We start from the raw sequence: 20,000 nt of genomic DNA, 5'->3' as shown, positions 1-20,000 counted from the left end.
GGAACTATTGTTTTTAGCGGCGCTAGCCTGCTCTATACCTGACTTTGTCCGTGTTCACCGTCAACGCTCTGATTGGTCAGACCCATCAACGCTCTGATTGGTCAGACCCGTCAACGCTCTGATTGGTCAGACCCGTCAACGCTCTGATTGGTCAGACCCGTCAGCGCTCTGATTGGTCAGACCCGTCAACGCTCTGATTGGTCAGACCCGTCAACGCTCTGATTGGTCAGACCCGTCAACGCTCTGATTGGTCAGACCCGTCAACGCTCTGATTGGTCAGACCCGTCAACAAAGTGATTGGTCAAGCTTCACGTGACACATGGCTATAAACACATTATAAACACATATCGATGACAAAATGTATCAAAGGCGCCGCTACCTTCACACAGGGTGTGATTTTTAATTGTACTGCTGCCTGTCTTGGCCAGGTCTCAGTTGAAATTGCCAAGTATCTTTACCCCTTTTTTTAAATGAGTATTTTTAAATGAATCTAAATGGCTTAAATCAAGGCTAAATTAAATTAAGTAAATAAATAAAAAGTAAAACATTAAATTAAAAGCGTCCCTGTACATCCGCCTAGTTGCCCACGAGAGCAAGAAACATCCCAACTATAGGGAGACATTACAGTACTTTACCACATTATGGCAGCACATGTTTTCTTTTTTTTCTTGTTTTTTGGGTGCTTTTTTATGTAGATAGGAGATTGTGGAGAGACAGGAACAAGACAGGAGTCCGATTCAAACAGGGGTCCTCACACCTCACTAGGATCAGGTGGTCAGTGTAACTGGTTGAGCTACCAGATAACGGGGACTGCTCATAAGTCCGACATCCATCTACTCCGACTACGTGGCTTCCACGTGCGGTTATTTTCACTATTATTGTGTGACACCCTTGTATGACAAAGTTTAAAACAGGGCTTAAGTAGTTAGACTAATCAATTTAGTCGATTATACCTAATTCTATTAAACTTTTTTGCGCCGATTGATTTATTAAAAGAATCACGCTTATCGATTATTTGATATAGATAGTATAATCACTAAGAAATTAATTGATAGTTTCCGCCCTACTACCATGGCAGAGCATACAGTAAAACAACAAACAACTGTACAAGCCTGGTTTAGTTTTGCTGCTGAAGAGTAATCTGGTACAGTTGATGAGTCAAAGCAGATAAATACAGCTGCCAAATCGGATCATTCATCATTTTGAGTCAGTTTCTCTTAGCTTTATTTAGACAGTATATCAGAGAGACAGGAAACTGAGGGTAGAAAGGACATGCAAGTGCAACACAATGTATTATAATGTCAGCTACCAGCAGGCATGTTGAAAAAAAAACCTGACAGCTCAAAAGACACAATGGAAAATAATTTACGGCACATACGTGTAAAAATGCCTCAAACTTTCGACTGCAGTTTTCCTCCCTGTGTGGAGGAAGAAGACTTAGGATGTTTACTGTGACCTCTCCTTCTTTAAATATATACTCCATGGTTTGTGTTGTGTGTAAGCGATTCCCAAACTAGTTGTCCTTAAAACTCCACCTCCAGCTGCTGTGATTAGCAGTGAGACGCACAGAGGGAGCGCTCATCGACCCCCGGAGGCAATCGACTGCTCGGCCAGAGGGCACTCGCACTCCAAGCGTCTCGCTCAGGAGTACCTCACGAGCCTCATACACAGGACGTTGAGTGAACCTAAATGAGTGCTCCTCAAAAGAACAGGGTTGGGAATCGCTTACATTCGCGCATGTGCAGTCTCAATGTTTGTATACAAATAATTGGTCTATAGTATAGGTGTTGTGCAGGACAGTGAAGTATAATGTAGTATAGGTGTTGTGTAGTACACTGTAGTATAGGTGTTGTGTAATACAGTGCAGTATAGGTGTTGTGTAGTACACTGTATAGTGTAGGTGTTATGTAGTAAATTAAAGGAGTAGTTCACCCCCCAAAAATCCTATTTTCTATCAATTGCACACCCCATGAAGCCTTGATTTCATGGATTTATTTTTGTTTTTGTCGCATTCCTAAGCCAATAATTTGATGACCGGGTGTATTTCCGGTAGGAGACACAAAGAGTCTACTTTGTGTCTCCTAGCTACATTAGCCGGCAGGAGACGAATGCGACAACAACAAACAAAAACATCTATGAATTCAAGGCTTCATGGGGTGTGCAATTGATAGAAAATACGTTTTTTTTTGGTTGAACTTCTCCTTTAAGTGTCATAGTGTAGGTGTTGTGTAGTAAGTACACTGTAGTATAGGTGTTGTGCAGTACAGTGACATGTAGTGTAGATGTTATATAGTAAACTACGTGTCATAGTTTAGGTGTTGTGTGGTACAGTGTATCGCAATTTACTTCAGTAAAGAAATAGGTGTGTAGCATTGTTGAGTTGTGTTGTACAGTGTAGGGTGTTGTGTAGCGTTGTTGGTTCAGTGTAGGGTGCTGTAGAGTTGTGTGGACGCTGTCTGAATTAGGACACAGAATCCCACAGCAATCTGCTGCTAATGGCAACAGGGATATCCTGCCTTAATAGACTGTCACTAACACTTCCCACACCTGTCCAGAGACAGCTAAGCTATTAGCACACTGCTACGGCATGTCCACACACACACACACACACACACACACACACACACACACACACACACACACACACACACTAAAAAAAAAGGATATAGGCCTATGGTACGTACATTCACACCATAGAAGAGAGAGGAAGAAAGAGAAGAGAATAGAAGTGCGAAGTTATAGAAGTTAGGACCCGTTATCATCCGATAAATGTATATGTATTAGGAATTAGGCCACCATTTGAAAAGATTTTGTGTCAGGGACACCCATAATAGAAGACTAGATTAGATTTAGTACAGCATTCTACGTAGTTGTGGAGGTAACAGTGGAGAGAGTGAAACCTAAGATCATTCTTACTATATTCTCTCTTCTAGCCGGTGAAATAATAGTGAAACTAACGACTTTCAAACTTGTGTCTCTATTTTGGGCATGTTACTGTACATCATTATAGGCGAATCATTATAGCCAATCAACAAGCTCACAATATCTCTATGCGATGCGTCATCTCAATTCAATTTGACGCGCCATGTCACGATGTGATGTTTTTCAATACGATGTACCATGTTGTGAGCTTGATTGGCTATTTACGCTATTCGTCGCATGATGGCGCATAAGTGGTTAAACATTTTGCTGAGGACCCCCTGGTAACGCCCTATAGGACCCCTGGGGTTCCCCAGACCCAACTTTGAGAACCGCTGATATAACAGACACAGACTAACGGCTGCTGGAAAGACAGGATGTGCTGTTTGGACCGAGAACAGGCAGGAGAAAGAGAGAAGAAGAGAGAGAGGGAGGGGAGAGGAAAGGAGAGAGGGAGGGTGAGGAGAGGAGAGTGGGACAGAGAGAATGATAGCAGACAAATGGAGGGGAGGGAGAACAGAGGTAGGCTATTGGGAGAGGAGGGAGGACATATCGCACTTTGTCGCACACTAAGTGACCAAACTGATTACATCAGCTGTTGTCAGAGCAGTAGTGTGTGTGTGTGTGTGTGTGTGTGTGTGTGTGTGTGTGTGTGTGTGTGTGTGTGTGTGTGTGTGTGTGTGTGTGTGTGTGCTCCAGGTAATTGCAGTGGTGTATCGGGTTAGCTCAGGTTAGCACGTAATTGGGACTGTTTGGCCAATTTTCACTGTTGTACAAACTAATACAACTCACTCACTCTCACCACTCTGCTGTGTGTGTGTGTGTGTGTGTGTGTGTGTGTGTGTGTGTGTGTGTGTGTGTGTGTGTGTGTGTGTGTGTGTGTGTGTGTGTGTGTGTGCGTGTGCGTGTGTGTGCGTGCGTGTGCATGCGTGCGCGTGTGCATGTGTGTCTGTGTGTGAGTGAGCATGTGTGTATGTGCGTGCGTGCGTGTGGGTGCGTGCATGAGCGTGCGTGTGTGCTTGCGTGCGTATGTGTGTATACCACAATGCATGGCTGAACACAGTGAAGTTAGAAGGAGAAACTAAAGATTCGATCATTAGAAAATACAGACAGCAGAGAGACAGAAAGCAGAGAGAGACAGACAAAAAGACAGAAGAGAGACAAGCAGCAGAGAGACATACAGGAAGACAGAAGAGAGACATGAAGTAGAGAAAGACAGACAAAAATAAACTAGAAAGGTGCAATTTGGGGAAATTGCAAGTGTGGTTGCACCGACGTGAGTCGTGGGTTGCGGGCGCCGGGCCCTGAGGAATACGCTTAAAATTTGGTGCTGATCAGATCCTGCGTTTGTGATATATGGCGTTTTGTTTTTAAGAGATAGGCTCCTCCCACAAATTTTGCGAACCAATTAAATTGTCACATCACTCCTGAGATCAGACAGTATTTCATTATGAGGATTGATCCCCCCAAAAATCATGCTTTTGCATCAAATAGTTATGTTTTGCGCATTTGTAGCACCCCCTATGGATCAAAGTGGAAATGCTTTTGGCGATTCGTTGAGTACACAACCCTCGACATGTGATTCAAATTTGGGGTTGATTGGACTTTTCGTTCATGATTTTTGTCAAATAGGCCCATCCCACTAACTTTGGAAGCCTATTACGGACGAACGATAGGGACTATCAAAATTCCGCCTACATATGGTTATCACATATGTCCAGAGATCATGTGTACCAATTTCTGTGAGATTTGGACAAAATCTGTTGGAGGAGGAGCAAAACATGTGTTTTGAAGAAAATTCTAAATGGCAGAAAATCTATACATACGCAAATGGACGTAGCCTATATTTGCGTCATGGGAAAAAAAATCTACGACCTACGGTTCAAGAGTTATAGGCCAAAGCGTAAAGTGGGCTGTTATAGCGCCACCATGAGGCCGACTGGTGTAATGTTTTTTTTGTTGTATGTAGGCCACTGGACTATGAACTTCCCCTTTAAGTGTTGTAACTGCAGACCTTACAGTTTCCGAGAGAAAAAATACTTGAATGTGAGTTTTTGCATTTTCCAATTCAAGTCAATGGGAAAAAGTAATTCACTGATAAATTAATATAAATTAAACTATGTAACATATTGCTTAGAAAAATAGAAGCATACGATTCCCGATGAAGCCGGTCGATATATGGCTTGAGTGTGTGCCAAAACCGTGCCAAACTTTGGATCTCAGGGGTAATGTGACAAAGTAATTGGATTGTAACATTTGAGGGTAGGGCCTATTTCTTAAAAACAAAACGCTCTATGTCACGAACGCAGGATCCGATCGGCACCAAATTTTAATCGCATGTTGCTCGGCCTCTAACGCAACGTCTCCCAGCAGATTCCTCGGGTTCCCGACTGCGTCGGTGTAATCGAGGCAACCACACTTACCATTTCTCCAAATTGCGCCTTCCCTCCTGCTCTCCACATCTCCATGTTTACTAGCTCTCTGCAGGTTCTACCCCCTCTCCATGACTTCTCTCTCCCACTATCCATCCATCAAATTACCTCTCCTCCCTCAATGACACCATCCCTCCATCCATCCATCCATCCATCCACCCATGCATTTCTCAACCAACCATCCATGTTTAATTCTCTCATCTACCCAACATTCACTGCCCCCTGTAGTATTAACATGTACACTACAAACTCCTCACTGAGCTCAGAACCCAAGCCATAGAAAGACACATTTTTAAATCACCTCTAAGCTGCGAAAAATAATTGTTGTGTTGATATCAGCATGGCTACAGTACAGAGATAGTATGGGGGGGGCTGTGTGAAGCTATTACCGTCTGTTATCACAAACATCAGGTAGGCTCAGCAAATACACAGCCTCAGAGAGAGAGAGAGAGAGAGAGAGAGAGAGAGAGAGAGAGAGAGAGAGAGAGAGAGAGAGAGAGAGAGAGAGAGAGAGAGAGAGAGAGAGAGAGAGAGAGAGAGAGAGAGAGAGAGAGAGAGAGAGAGAGAGAGAGAGAGAGAGATAGAGAGAGAGAGAGAGAGAGAGAGAGAGAGAGAGAGAGAGAGAGAGGGAGAGGGAGAGAGGAGAGAGAGAGAGAAGAGAGAGAGAGAGAGAGAGAGAGAGAGAGAGAGAGAGAGAGAGAGATAGAAATAACAGCTTGTTCAGACGTGGGAACAGTACAGATTGTTGTTTGGGAGCATCACACATGGTTTCACATTGAAAACCATAACAAAAGTAAACATTTCAACCCATATGTACTTCCGTTCCGTTTCCTGGACACCACATACAGTAAAATAGAAAAGTATGGTCCTCAGAGCACAGGTCTCCGCCAGGCTGCGTTGCCTACCCAGGGCTTGCAAACATCAGTCATAGCCACTTGGATAATGTGTACCAGTTTGTGTGAGTTGTCGACAAAATCTGTAGGAGTAATAGCAAAAAGTGTGTTTCGAAGAAACGCAAAAAGGCGGAACATATAATCTGGCACAAATCACTGGGGCCCATATGGAGAGTGAGGATCCAAGGAATCCAGGGGATAAAAGAATCTTGATTGTATTGTATTGTTATAGCGCCACCACGAGACTGATTTGAAAATGTAGGGTGGCATTTCATCCTGGGCCTATTGGGACTGTACGTGCAAAGTTTCACAGATTGGGACAAAATCAGTGTGAATACGCTGGTGTTTCCTCAAACTACCTAACTCACTGACACTCTTGTTACACTGTTTACAGTAGAAAGGTTTCTCTCCAGTGTGAATACGCTGGTGTTTCTTAAGACTATCTAAGACACTGAAACTCTTGTCACATAGTTTACAGTGGAAAGGCTTTTCTCCCGTGTGGAGACGCTGGTGTGTCTTCAGATTACCTAAGACACTGAAACTCTTGTTACATAGTTTACAGTGGAAAGGTTTCTCTCCAGTGTGAATACGCTGGTGTTTCCTCAGACTACCTAACTCACTGAAACTCTTGTCACATAGTTTACAGTGGAAAGGTTTCTCTCCAGTGTGAATACGCTGGTGTGTCTTCAGATTACCTAACTCACTGAAACTCTTGTCACACTGTTTACAGTAGAAAGGTTTCTCTCCAGTGTGAATACGCTGGTGTGTCTTCAGGCTACTTATCTGATTGAAACTCTTGTCACACTGTTTACAGTGGAAAGGTTTCTCTCCAGTGTGAATAAGCTGGTGTTTCCTCAGACTACCTAAGACACTAAAGCTCTTGTCACATAGTTTACAGTGGAAAGGTCTCTCTCCAGTGTGAATACGCTGGTGTGTCTTCAGGATACTTAACTGATTGAAACTCTTGTCACACTGTTTACAGTGGAAAGGTTTCTCTCCAGTGTGGACATGCTGGTGTCTGTTCAGATTACCTAAGACACTGAAACTCTTGTTACATAGTTTACAGTGGAAAGGTTTCTCTCCAGTGTGAATACACTGGTGTTTCCTCAGACTACCTAACTCACTGAAACTCTTGTCACATAGTTTACAGTGGAAAGGTTTCTCTCCAGTGTGGACACGCTGGTGTCTGTTCAGACCACCTGACTCACTGAAACTTTTGTGACACTGTTTACAGATGTGAGTTTTCTTTCCTTTGTAAATCGTCTGATTTTTCTTTACATCTCCTGGTTGAGTTAAAACCTCGGTAAACCGTTGATGACTTTGACATTTTGGTGGGTCTGTGTCTCCTTGTTTCCGGCTGGTTACAGAGCTGACTATTTGCTGACGGGCCTCTGAGCAGGCATCTCCATGCCTCAGCGGTTGGCAGTTGAGGTCGTCGTGGCTCGGATGAGACGTGAAGGTACACTCAGAACAGGAGAGCGTAGTCTCGGAGGATTGGGACCACACTCCTCCCAGGAGTGGCGGTTCATGGTCAGCGCTGCTGTACATGGACTGTGATGGGAACGGAGTTGTAGGTTCGGTTGAGGCTGGAAAATGTGCCCTCTCTATCTCCCTGTATTCTTTGTCTACCAAAGTTCTGTATACCCTTCTCTCACAACACGTGTGGACACAGCATCCTCTGGTCTAGAAGTGGAAGTCTAAAGTAACTTCACACCTCATATATCTGAGCAGAGCTTTGGTCTGACCTCACTCACAACATAATCGGTTGCCATGCATGCCTAGCAACACCGATGTGTGCAGGATGCCGCCCCCTCCATAATTGGGCAAGAGTGATGTCATCAATATGACATCATCACCATGACGGCAGAGATCCACATCGAAGCCACGCCATGTGTTTCTCATTTTGTGTGTTTATCATTTACTAATTAAATCACACACACACACACACACACACACACACACACACACACACACACACACACACACACACACACACACACACACACACACACACACACACACACACACACACACACACACACACACACACACACACACACACACACAGGGCATCTCTGGTACCTGTGTACTATCAGCGCATCCAGCTTGGTTACAGGCTCTGAGCTGGTATCTGAACTCCTGGAAGGGTCCGATCCCACCCACATCTGTGAACCTGTACTCGTTGCCGCGGTAACGTTCCTGTCCATCACGCAGGACCACGTAGTGAGTGATGATCCCTGAGTGGATGGAATTAAAGACAGTTAAAGCAGCTTCTCTACTCTTTCTCTCCTACACTGACTCATGAACCGTCAGTGGTCATTTAACCCTAAAGGTCATTACACACCAGGAGCCATGCGAATAAACAATCTGAAAAAAGACACGAAATAATTTCCCATCAACCCTTCATTTTGGTGATGTCTCAATCATACAGATTGATGATTTTGTAAAACGCTGTAAAACAACTAGCAGTTTAAATTAATGTGAATGAATCACAACAAACAATCGCTCTTAAGAGTAAAAAAAATGTACACACATTTCATCACCCTCTCATCCACCCCAGCATCCACCTGTGCGATTTGATTCTACATTTCATCAAAACCAACTCGCTCTTATATTACAGCCATTCAGTCTCAATAAATTGGACAGTTTTTCACGTGAATCTTTCAAGTCTGACTGAAATACACATTAACATCTGTGTGTCTGTTCGGCACTCAAAAAGCTTTCTATTTGAGTTGAACCGAATGTACCGTTGGGCCTGGCAGGCGCCTGCCACTGTAACTGGATGATGTCATCTCGGTCACTCAGGCGACTCCACCGGGGTGGGGGCACGCCCCATGGTTTGTCCTCATTGGTAGTCACTGTGCTTACGTCACTGGACACCTTACCAAAACTGTTCCAACCCCTTATTCTGTACTGATAGGAGGTGAAGGGCTCTAAACCTGAGTCTGTAAGGAAGGAAGGAAGGAAGGAAGGAAGGAAGGAAGGGAGGGAGGGAGGGAGGGAGGGAGAAAGAAAGAAAGAATGAGAAAGAAAGAAAAAATAAATAATCAGTCAATGAAAATGTTTTCACTACACTGTTCCAGATGGTAGATTTTTAAAAGATGTTTCAAGGCCAGGCACAATTATTTGTTTAACACATTTCATATACAGGCAATTAACAGTACTTTACATAAGGCATCAAAACTTTCAAAGGGATGACAAAGCATTTTAAGAAATAAAGGATAGAAGCGAAATAAGAGGGGGAAAAAAATAGCCAAACATTTACTTTTTGTCAGGAGTATTGTATTGTTTAGGATCATTATTCTTAAATCCAGAACAGTGTTTTAACCATTTAAGCCATTTTTGATACTTCATCAAACAACAGTGTCGTGGCAGAAACAGCCAATGTGACGCATCCAGAGATCGTTTTTTTTTGTTGTTGTAAAATGTTCTCCTAGAATGACAGGTCCAAAATGGTGATGCCAGGTTGAAATGGTGATTTGACTACGGTATGTGTATTCAAAGAACTGACAGGCACAAACCTCTGTTGCTGTTATTAATTAGAGAGTTCGGGCCGCTACGTGGCCCTCCCTCACACCTATGCTGCACCGCCGATCCGGCCAATATGCCCATATATGGAGATCTCTGTATCTGTCACTCCATGTCCCTTTTATGCCCATATACAGTATGGAGATCACTGATGTCATCAGTATATGCCCATATATGGGCATGCCCCCTTTTGTGCCCAAATATGGAGCTGACTGATTTGTTTGCACCTGATGCCATGACGAGACATTGAGGTTAGACAACACACTCCATATTTGGGCGTAGGTGCATTGGGAACTCCTTTTATGGTCATAGTGACATAAGCGTGACGATTTGATCTGCCGGCCGGCCCTCCGGCCAGTCCTCGCTTAAGCCAATTTTAATATAAGATAGACCTTAATGCCTTAATGTGTCTTTCTGTGTGCAGTTTTCATTATTCTGCATTTCCTTACTGCTTAAAAAATTCCATCAGTCCATCAGTCAATTATTCACAACTTAAAATTCACCATTAAGGCCTTTTAACATGGCAAGCAACTGAGGAGCCTAGCAATGAATTTTCAATGAGGGGTGAATGGGCAAGTAGGGGGCATGGGCAATCCAAGAGGTGGAGCAATCCTGTGAAAATGTCGTGTTAATGCTCATCTCACGCACATGCTCACATGCTGCCAGAGTTGAAATGTGTTGTGTTTTTTGTCCTATGCAACACGTTGTAACGCGTACAGTATTATTCAAAATACATTTCAACCCTGCGGTTCCAAGCGAGTATCCAGGCTTAGGGTCACCATGTGATGGGATAGACACAAAAGTCAAATTAAATTTACATGAGATATTTCAGTGTAGAAGAGAAATCCAATCTAATATACACTACAAGTATACAGTATAATGTGTATCTGTGTATACTGTATGTATTGTGTTACCGTCTTACTGCATATTCATGTTCTGCACATTTCCAATTGCTGCTAAAGTACATTTGACTGTACTATTGCTACAGTACATTGTTTTTAATCTATACTCTTCTCTTTTTTATTTTTGTATATTTATTACATCCAGTATAATCACTAACTATTATTATCTTGTTGTTATATTATATTGTTGTTAGCACAGTCTTGCGGAACATGCCAACATTTAATTGCCGCACCTGTATGAGTGAAAAATAAACCCTTCATATGCGAGTGAAGGGAGACTATGTTTCAGGAGTTATAACTATATGCATGTCATGTGAGCAACATGCACCAAACATGGAAACATACATGGCCCAAACATGTCATGTAAACAGGCAAAAGTATAAAACATTCAGAATAAACTTAATGTAAACATAAAACACACACATAGTAAACATATGCACCATCCGTGATGCAGGGTTGAAAAGTGTATCCAGAGACTAAAGCATTCTGGGAGTCAGATCCTTAACAACCCTTCTGCAAAGCTTTATGACACACACACACACACACACACACACACACCCACACTCACACTCACACTCACACTCACACACTCACACACTCACTCACACTCACACACTCACACACACACACACACACACACACACACACACACACACACACACACACACACACACACACACACACACACACACACACACACACACACACACACAGAGCGTATGGTTTTTAGGAGTGTTGAGGGATTACTGCTATAAATGAGAGCGTGTTTTACGTAAACGGCAGTCTGGGACTCTTGTCTTTACTGCAGTGATATACTGAACCAGCAAAACACACGCTCACACGCACAAACGCACACACACACACACACACACACACACACACACACACACACACACACACACACACACACACACACACACACACACACACACACACACACACACACACACACACACACACACACACACACACACACACACACAGTAAATGGGGAAAAGTTTGCAGAATGATATGATGTTGCGATGCCTTTTTGAATAAATGACAGTTTGAAGAAGACTACATTCAGGGAAGACACGTGCACGTGCATATTGTAGGCACCCGAGTGCTTGTCTGTCCCAGTAAAGTTTGGATAGACAGCACAGTGCTGTGTCTGTGTGTGTGCTTTATGTATACTGTGCAGCTTACATGCTGTCTGTGTGTATGTCTGTATATCAAATGTATGTGTGCATGTAACTGTAGGTATTGTGTGTGTGTGTGTGTGTGTGTGTGTGTGTGTGTGTGTGTGTGTGTGTGTGTGTGTGTGTGTGTGTGTGTGTGTGTGTGTGTGTGTGTGTGTGTGTGTGTGTGTGTGTAAAACATCTGGTATATAGTGGGGTGGCAACAGCTTTATGTGTCTCTGCCCAGATGGTATCACAGCATCGCCTAGAAACACTCTCATCCTAAACGCCCCATGCCAACCACGCGCACACACACACGCACACAAGCACGCGCACACACACACACACACACACACACACACACACACACACACACACACACACACACACACACACACACACACACACACACACACACACACACACGCACATGCACACACGCACATGCACACACGCACATGCACGCGCACGCACATGCACACGCACACGCACACGCATACGCACACACACACACACACACACACACACACACACACATAACATACACACATAACATACAGAGGTGCATACAACTCAAATTCATGCAACATACTGTAACATACTTGAGTCTATTTTGCAGAGACACACATACTGTACACAAATTCAGGAACACACAAACACACACAACCATGCACTATTAGTCTTGATTAAACAGAAATAACTACCCCAAAGACGTGTGGAAAGACCCAAAGGCCTAACACACACCACACACACACACACACACACACACACACACACACACACACACACACACACACACACACACACACACTCCCTTTGGGCTGATAAATAGTAGAGAACGTTGAAATGGCGTTTAAACGCCCATCTCTAAGTTTTAATGACACATGAGCGCACGTGGAGAGACGAGTTACGATACTGCAGCTATTAACGTGCACTGCAGCAGCTGTTTCAGTGTGTGTGTGTGTGTGTGTGTGTGTGTGTGTGTGTGTGTGTGTGTGTGTGTGTGTGTGTGTGTGTTTGTGTGTGTCTCTGTGAATTTGGAAGGGCATCTGTTTCGGAAGCCCATTGCCTGCAGTAGCTAATACTGACACACAGAGTCAACACCCACCCACGCATGCACACGCACACGCGCACGCGCGCACACACACACACACACACACACACACACACACACACACACACACACACACACACACACACACACACACACACACACACACACACGTACTCATGCAGTGGTTAACACACATGGCTAAAAAACATTTGTAAACACATTCGTCTAAAACACTGAAAAACACAGATGAATAATAGACTCTTCCATAGATTATTTCCGATCTCCCAAACAGATGAACAGGGACCAGTGACAGAATGGACTGGTCAGCCAGTGAAACCAGCAGGTGCTGTGTTCACAGCCAGGATGGTACATCAGCTACACTGTAAAATCCTCACTGTTGATTGAACTCCTAGGGCCCTATTTAGACAATCTATGGTGCAAGGTGGCACAAGTTCTAATGCACATGGTGCTATTGCCTTGGGGGCATGTTCAACTCCAATATTGCTAGTTACACAGCACATAATCGGGGCACAAAGGGGGTTAGTCTCTGAATTAGTCGCGGGTGTGTTTTGGGCGTAAAACGGATGAAACTAATGAGTGTCGTATCAGTCTGCCATTCCCTTTAACCGCTTAACACTAAACTGGTATTCAAAGCAGTGGCCGTACTTTGTTACCGCTGGTTTTCTCTGCTGTCCAAGCCAGAGAAAACCCAAGATGTGTCAGTAGGCTGAGATCTCTGATCTCTGAATTTTCTCTCCAGAATATGAATGATAGGTGATTGAGAGCCAGGTGCACCTGCACCATGTGCATTTCTATTCAAATGTCAGAATAATCGGCAAGTTGGAGATGCGAACGATTGCTGAGGATCTGCTCATGCATAAAGTTAAAGTGCACAACAATCTACGTGGCCAGCAAGAATCCATCCATGCTGTGGTGAAGCAGACATGGGAGGAGGTACCGGTGAGTGTCCTCATCTTCTGGCATCCCCAGAACAGCCAAAAAGCGATATAATGATGTCAGCAGACATGCGGAAACAAAACATCTCTGCTGATCGAAAACATCAAGTGGAAACAGGAGGTGGACCTTTGGTCTTTTTCAAAGACAAAAGGTCCTTGAACATATTTGAAAGTCAAATAGAGTAAAAAAGTCCTGATATAACTCGCTCATCCCCTGGTTTTGTTTCTCCATTCTGAATTCCCATAGACGTGTTTAAAGGAGTAGTTCACCCCAAAAATTACTTATTTTCTATCAATTACACACCCCATGAAGCCTTGAATTCATGGAGATTTTTTTGTTGGTAGGAGACTCAAAGTGTCAACTTTGAGTCTCCTACCAGATACATTAGCATCTTTCCGCCGGTAATCAAATTATTGGCTTAGGAATGCAACAAAAGCCATGAATTCAAGGCTTCATGGGGTGTGCAATTGATATAAAATAAGTCATTGTTTGGGTGAACAACACCTTTAATATCGCGGCATATAAGAATTGTGGTCCAAAAATAAACAAACTGTCCCAGCGATATCGCCAGGGAGGTGGCTCGGTATCGTTTAGGGTAGTCAGTCACTCATATTTGATACAGTCGGTTTCTGCCGAAAATGTAATTGCGGTGATAACGTTAGCGTTTTCTCGCCGTCAGTTGATGCTTCATATCCATATGAGTCAAACCGCCAGGATAATGTGTTTATTTTTGGAACACAGTTCTTATATGCCGCGATATTAAACACATCTATGGAAAATCAGAATGGGGAAACAAAACCCTGACCCGGGTAGGATCCAGGATCCAGAGTCCAGTACTCTATGGTCTTTGAACATATTTTCTATCCTCAAAAACATCTCCCCCCTCTCTTTCTCTGTCTCTCACTCACTCTCCTCCTCTGTGGGGCTGAAAGACGCTCACCAGTGGATACTTATTTTTTTCTCAGCTGTTATTTTATTCTTATTAATAATATTCCAAAGATGAGTCTCTGCAGAAATGTCATCTGCCTGAGTGATATGCGCCAACAATGTGCCTGACCACACCTCATTTTAAGACCAGCACGTTCATGGGAGCACAGATGGGCGCAAGTGCATGGGCGTAAAAATGACAGTTGTAAACGACTCTTGCACTGCGGTTAGATAGGGCCCTGAGAGTATACAAATGGTACCAATTGAACGCTTACGGGTCCCTTTGGTACCTTTTATATACTCTCAGAATTAAATTAACAACGAGGATTTTACTGTGTACACAAATATAATTTGCAGCTCAGATATACTAAACACACACCCAACCAAACACCCACACACCCACACACACACACACAGTACCTGTGTATGTGTGTGTATTGGCATCTCCACTGTACACCACCTCCTCGGGAGATGCACACACACCTCCCTCAGACCACTGAGGAGTGTGCGTGATGGCCGTCCGGTGTGCACTGTGCGTGGCAGTCGCAGGAGGAGGAGAAGACGTTGTTGAAGTGTTTGTGTGGGTGTCTGTGCTCAGCACCCACGTGCACGCAGTCTGAGATGGATCCACGTCACAGGAGCCACAGAATGCTGTGGAGACAGAGGACACTGGACAGAGAGCTGCCTGGAGACACTGAGGCTGGAGAGAGAGAGAGAGAGAGAGAGAGAGAGAGAGAGAGAGAGAGAGAGAGAGAGAGAGAGAGACAAAGAGAGACACAGCGACAAATAGAAACAGTTATATTCTCCTCAAACTCCATGTTGGATCATGCCGAGCCCAACTATATAATACACAATAATACACCAATACAATACAAATACGTATTTTATGTAACACTTTTCAAAACACAGCTGCGAAGTGATTTAAAGTCAAGCAAAAAACATAAAAGAAAACACAATAGACATAACATTACATATATGATCTGCTATAAACAATGCAATAAACATAATCATAACATCTACTTCTTATAAGAGCTGATCTGTAAAATGGACATTGAGAAGTGAGATAAATAGATTTCCTAGACTCTAGAACATCCTGTATGAGGATCTTAAACTTCAGTCTAGACTCTGAAATGGCCTTAATCTAAACTTTGCAGGTTAATGAATGTGTATATGATTCATAGTTATATAATTTCTCTGCTTACTGCTGTGTCACACATACATCCAATAGATCTACTGTGAACGTGGTTTATGGTGTGTGTGGTGTGTGTGTGGTATGGATGGCCTTAATGACATCATTAGAGCTAATGAGAGATCCTCTCCTGTCTTTGTCCCAGTGTGTGCGTGCGCGCCTTTGTGTGTGTGTGTGTGTGTGTGTGTGTGTGTGTGTGTGTGTGTGTGTGTGTGTGTGTGTGGTGCGTGTGCGTGTGCGTGTGTGTGTGCGTGCGTGCGTGCGTGTGTGTGTGTGTGTGTGTGAAAGAGAGACATGCTGAGTTAGGAACACACAGACGCCACATGACCCTGGCTGATGAATGGAAGGTGGCTCAGATCCTCCATTGCTAATGTGACACTGTGTGTGTGTGTGTGTGTGTGGTGTGTGTGTGTGTGTGTGTGTGTGTGTGTGTGTGTGTGTGTGTGTGTGTGTTCGTGTGCGCGAGCGAGCGAGCAAGAGAGAGAGAGAGAGAGAGAAACAAAGCAACACAAATTAAAGTATAATGTGTTCTTGGTTAATCTACCAGTTCAGAGAAGTATAACACACACACACACACACACACACACACACACACACACACACACACACACAAACACACACACACACACACACACACACACACACACACACACACACACACACACACACACACACACACACACACACACACACACACACACCAGTGTTGACAATCCAGGCGTGGGACGGTCGGCACAGACATGTCGTTGGGGGTCATAGCCAATGCCGTTGCAGCATTCCTCTTCCTGGTGTATGACCTTTGACCCACAGCACTGGAGTGTAACTGTGGCATTGCCAGCAGGGTGCATTGTGGGATATCCATCATGGTCAACACAGCAGAGGGAGGTAGAGGAGTTTATGTACTCCGGACCACAGCAGACCAAACCTGAGCACAATGAAATATAATGGATTATTAACACATTCCCTGCCAGAGTTTATTCATAAGGTACTCACCCACTGCCAGCGTTTTTGAGTTTTATAGCCTTTTGAACCGTTCACAAAAAAATTATATCCATTAAAATCCGCGATCGGATGGTGTTTATAAACAGCAACGACGGACGTACGAGCCCTCATAATGTTTACACTTTTTTTTACTTTTTCTTCTTCTGTGGAATCAGCGGCCCAAAGAGGCTGCAAACGTCATATCCGTTTGGCTGTGACGTGGCTGTGACGTTTCCCCACCGGCCATCTTAGATTAGCTTAGCCTCCGATCGGCTATCAGATCGTTTTTAAACACAAAGAGGATAACCGTTCGTCGATCAAAGAAAAGAAAATACAACCGGAGCTTACCATTCGTTTTTTAAACCGTGTGAAAACCATGATCTTTAGCCAAAACCAGGGAAAAACTGTTTTTTCAAGATAAAAAACTAACCGGAAACGGTTGTCGGAAATTTTCTCATAGGATGGGTCGGAAGCGTCATGGGAAAAAAAAAAAAATCAAGGATGGTACCAAAAAATGTTTTTTTCGTTATTAAACCACATAAAAAGACGATCCCGAGATATCTCGGGATACGCAGGTAACGGGTGGATTTAATGTCCCGAGATATCTCGGGATTGGCAGTATATGTGTTAACATGACTAGACCATACCCGGTCGACGCATCCGTGGGGGGATATGCGCACATGATCTGGCAACCCGGGAGGCAGTTCGTCCCATAGCTGGGCAGCCCTGTAACCATGGCGACAGTGTTTGACACAAAAACGCTAATAAGAAGCTGAGATTTGGTGAAATTGAAAAACGGGCTTCACAGTTAAGTTCAGATGGTAATGGTCAATGGCCAAATCAGAGCAATTGCTCCAGCCACTGAGGAGAACCGGGTAGCTTCACCTCCACTTCACCTCCACTACAAACGCACAGAGGTTACTAGAATTATAGTAGGATGTATTATATGTGTATTTAAGTGTTTATATCATTTGGAATGTCTAGTTTTATTATTATTAACCCATTAAAACCGGGAAGGTATCTGTGCCATTTTAGATTTTAGCTATATAATGTATATATATAGCAACATACGTTTTTCAGAAAACTCTTAGGATTTATAACAATTGTTCTAAAAAAAATAGCAGATATACAAGCTCACAGCGCGGCACTTTGTGCCGCACTGTGAGCTTGTACATCTGATATTTTTGAACACGATGAAATATCTTGAAAGTGTTTGAACAAAATGTAATCATTTCGATTTTTTTTTACGCAAATCTGCTCTTCTGGTGGTCCCTGGCACCAAACATTTTCAGATGGGGGTCCGTGGCCAAATACATATTTGGGGGTCCTTGTCATGAAAATGTTTGAGAACCACTGGATAGAGACATTTGTAGAATCGGCCTCATGTCTAACTGTAATAGGTTCAAATATATATTTTATATTCATATTATTATGATAAAATAAGCATGGGGTTCAAGTAGAACGTTTTTTATAGTCACATGCAATTACAATATATCTGAAGCTACATTAGGCAGTGAAATTCTTGCACCAACATTTAATTAAAAATACAATACGGTAACTTGCCCACAGAAGAAAATCTAAGACATCTGAGACATAACGTTTAGTTATCTGAAAACGAAGAGTGCAATGAGACACTGAGAAGGAGGAGCGAAATAATAGTTTTGGACAAAATTCAATGGCAGAAAATCGAGTAGACGGAAATGGCCCAATATTCAATTATTCAATCAATCAAGTCATAAAAGTTGTTGTGTTAGAGTTAGTAATGCGAACAGTGCAATATTAATAATATTTAATAATGTGGATGGATGTGGAACATTTCCAGGAGGCACTGGAAGCTGTGGGGGCCTTAGTGAGCTTCTCAGTGGGATGTGACATGGAGGTCTGAAAGCACATGTATCTCCACAATGTCAGTTCCTCTTCTCTGCTTAGTACAATTAGTAAAACACTTGAAGTACAAGTAAAAGTACAAGCTTTTAAAAATACTTAAATGCAACTACAAGTTAAAGTTTATATATCAATGCATTGTTGTAATGTTTTCACACTGAATTTATAGAACCTTGTAAGCAGAGATGTAGTTTGTCTTCGGTAAACACAGTAAATGTTTTTTTTTTGTCTGTGTGTGTGTTTGTTCCCCCCAAAATCTCAAACATGGACTTCAGATAAGGCCATGGGTGTTCTGGAGGTTTGTCAGGCTGATCTGGCTGCTGATCAGACACAGCGCATTCTTCTCCTGCTGCCGCCATTACCGTGTTTTGTTTTGAGTTGAAACAAGAGAGCGTGATGGAAGAGAGATATCCTTATATGGATAGATTTACGCACCTAGATGCCAAATTATTTCTGCTTTTACGTAGATCCCAATGAACAGCGTGTACTGTTTCCTTCTTTGAAGAACACAGCGTGTGGCCAATTGCATTTTAGGGAAGAGGGAAAAAAATAGAAAACAGCCAACTGAAAAGTAACTAATACTTCACAGCCTTCCTAGAAATGTGCTTGAGTAAAAGTAAAATGTTTGTCTTCGAGTATCCCAAAAATCAAATACTCAAGTAAAGTAAAGTACAGATACTCAAAATCTGTACTTAAGTACAGTACTAAAGTAAATTTACTTGTCCACCACTCCTTTTGTTTACACAAAAAGTAATTTCACCCACTTTTTTTTACACTACACAATTTAGCCAATTTATGTTGAAGCTGCATGGGGAGGGTGTTTCATTTCGTTTCGTTTCGTTTCGTTTCGTCCTCTCCTCTCCTCTCCTCTCCTCTCCTCCATAGAGTAACCATATTCAGGCTGTGTTTTCTGAGAGCTGCCATCTTTGACAGTGACAGCTGACGTGAGACTGAGTGTACTTCACCTTCTGCAGCAAGGTGACATTTTAAATACCCAGTATCTCCCTTCTCCCTGGAAATGTTTAGCAACTAAATATCATATATCGTCCATATTTCATTGCTCACATACCCTTGCCATTTCAAATTCGAATAACTTGCGCAGATTTTAGACATCGACAAATCAAACCCTTCTTAATACCCGAGCTTGAAGCAGAGAAGCTATTACAGACACACACAT

General features: G+C 43.1%; 1 protein-coding gene across 1 annotated transcript in view; it reads right to left on the bottom strand.

Moving 5' to 3' along the window:
- The window catches only part of ush2a (Usher syndrome 2A (autosomal recessive, mild)), a gene marked incomplete at both ends in the record, with an annotated part of 295,634 nt that overhangs the window by 71,033 nt on the left and 204,601 nt on the right, over positions 1-20,000 (bottom strand). The window contains 4 exons of the mRNA XM_084054952.1: positions 8,327-8,481; positions 8,992-9,189; positions 15,190-15,385; positions 16,660-16,883. Of these exons, the coding sequence (XP_083911078.1) occupies positions 8,327-8,481; positions 8,992-9,189; positions 15,190-15,385; positions 16,660-16,883 (773 nt within the window). The remainder of the gene's footprint in view (positions 1-8,326; positions 8,482-8,991; positions 9,190-15,189; positions 15,386-16,659; positions 16,884-20,000) is intronic.

This window comes from Gymnoscopelus microlampas (assembly GCF_963454915.1).
Source record: "Gymnoscopelus microlampas genome assembly, chromosome: 1".
Taxonomy (NCBI): Eukaryota; Metazoa; Chordata; class Actinopteri; order Myctophiformes; family Myctophidae; genus Gymnoscopelus; species Gymnoscopelus microlampas.
This window is presented reverse-complemented; position numbering and strand designations above follow the sequence as displayed.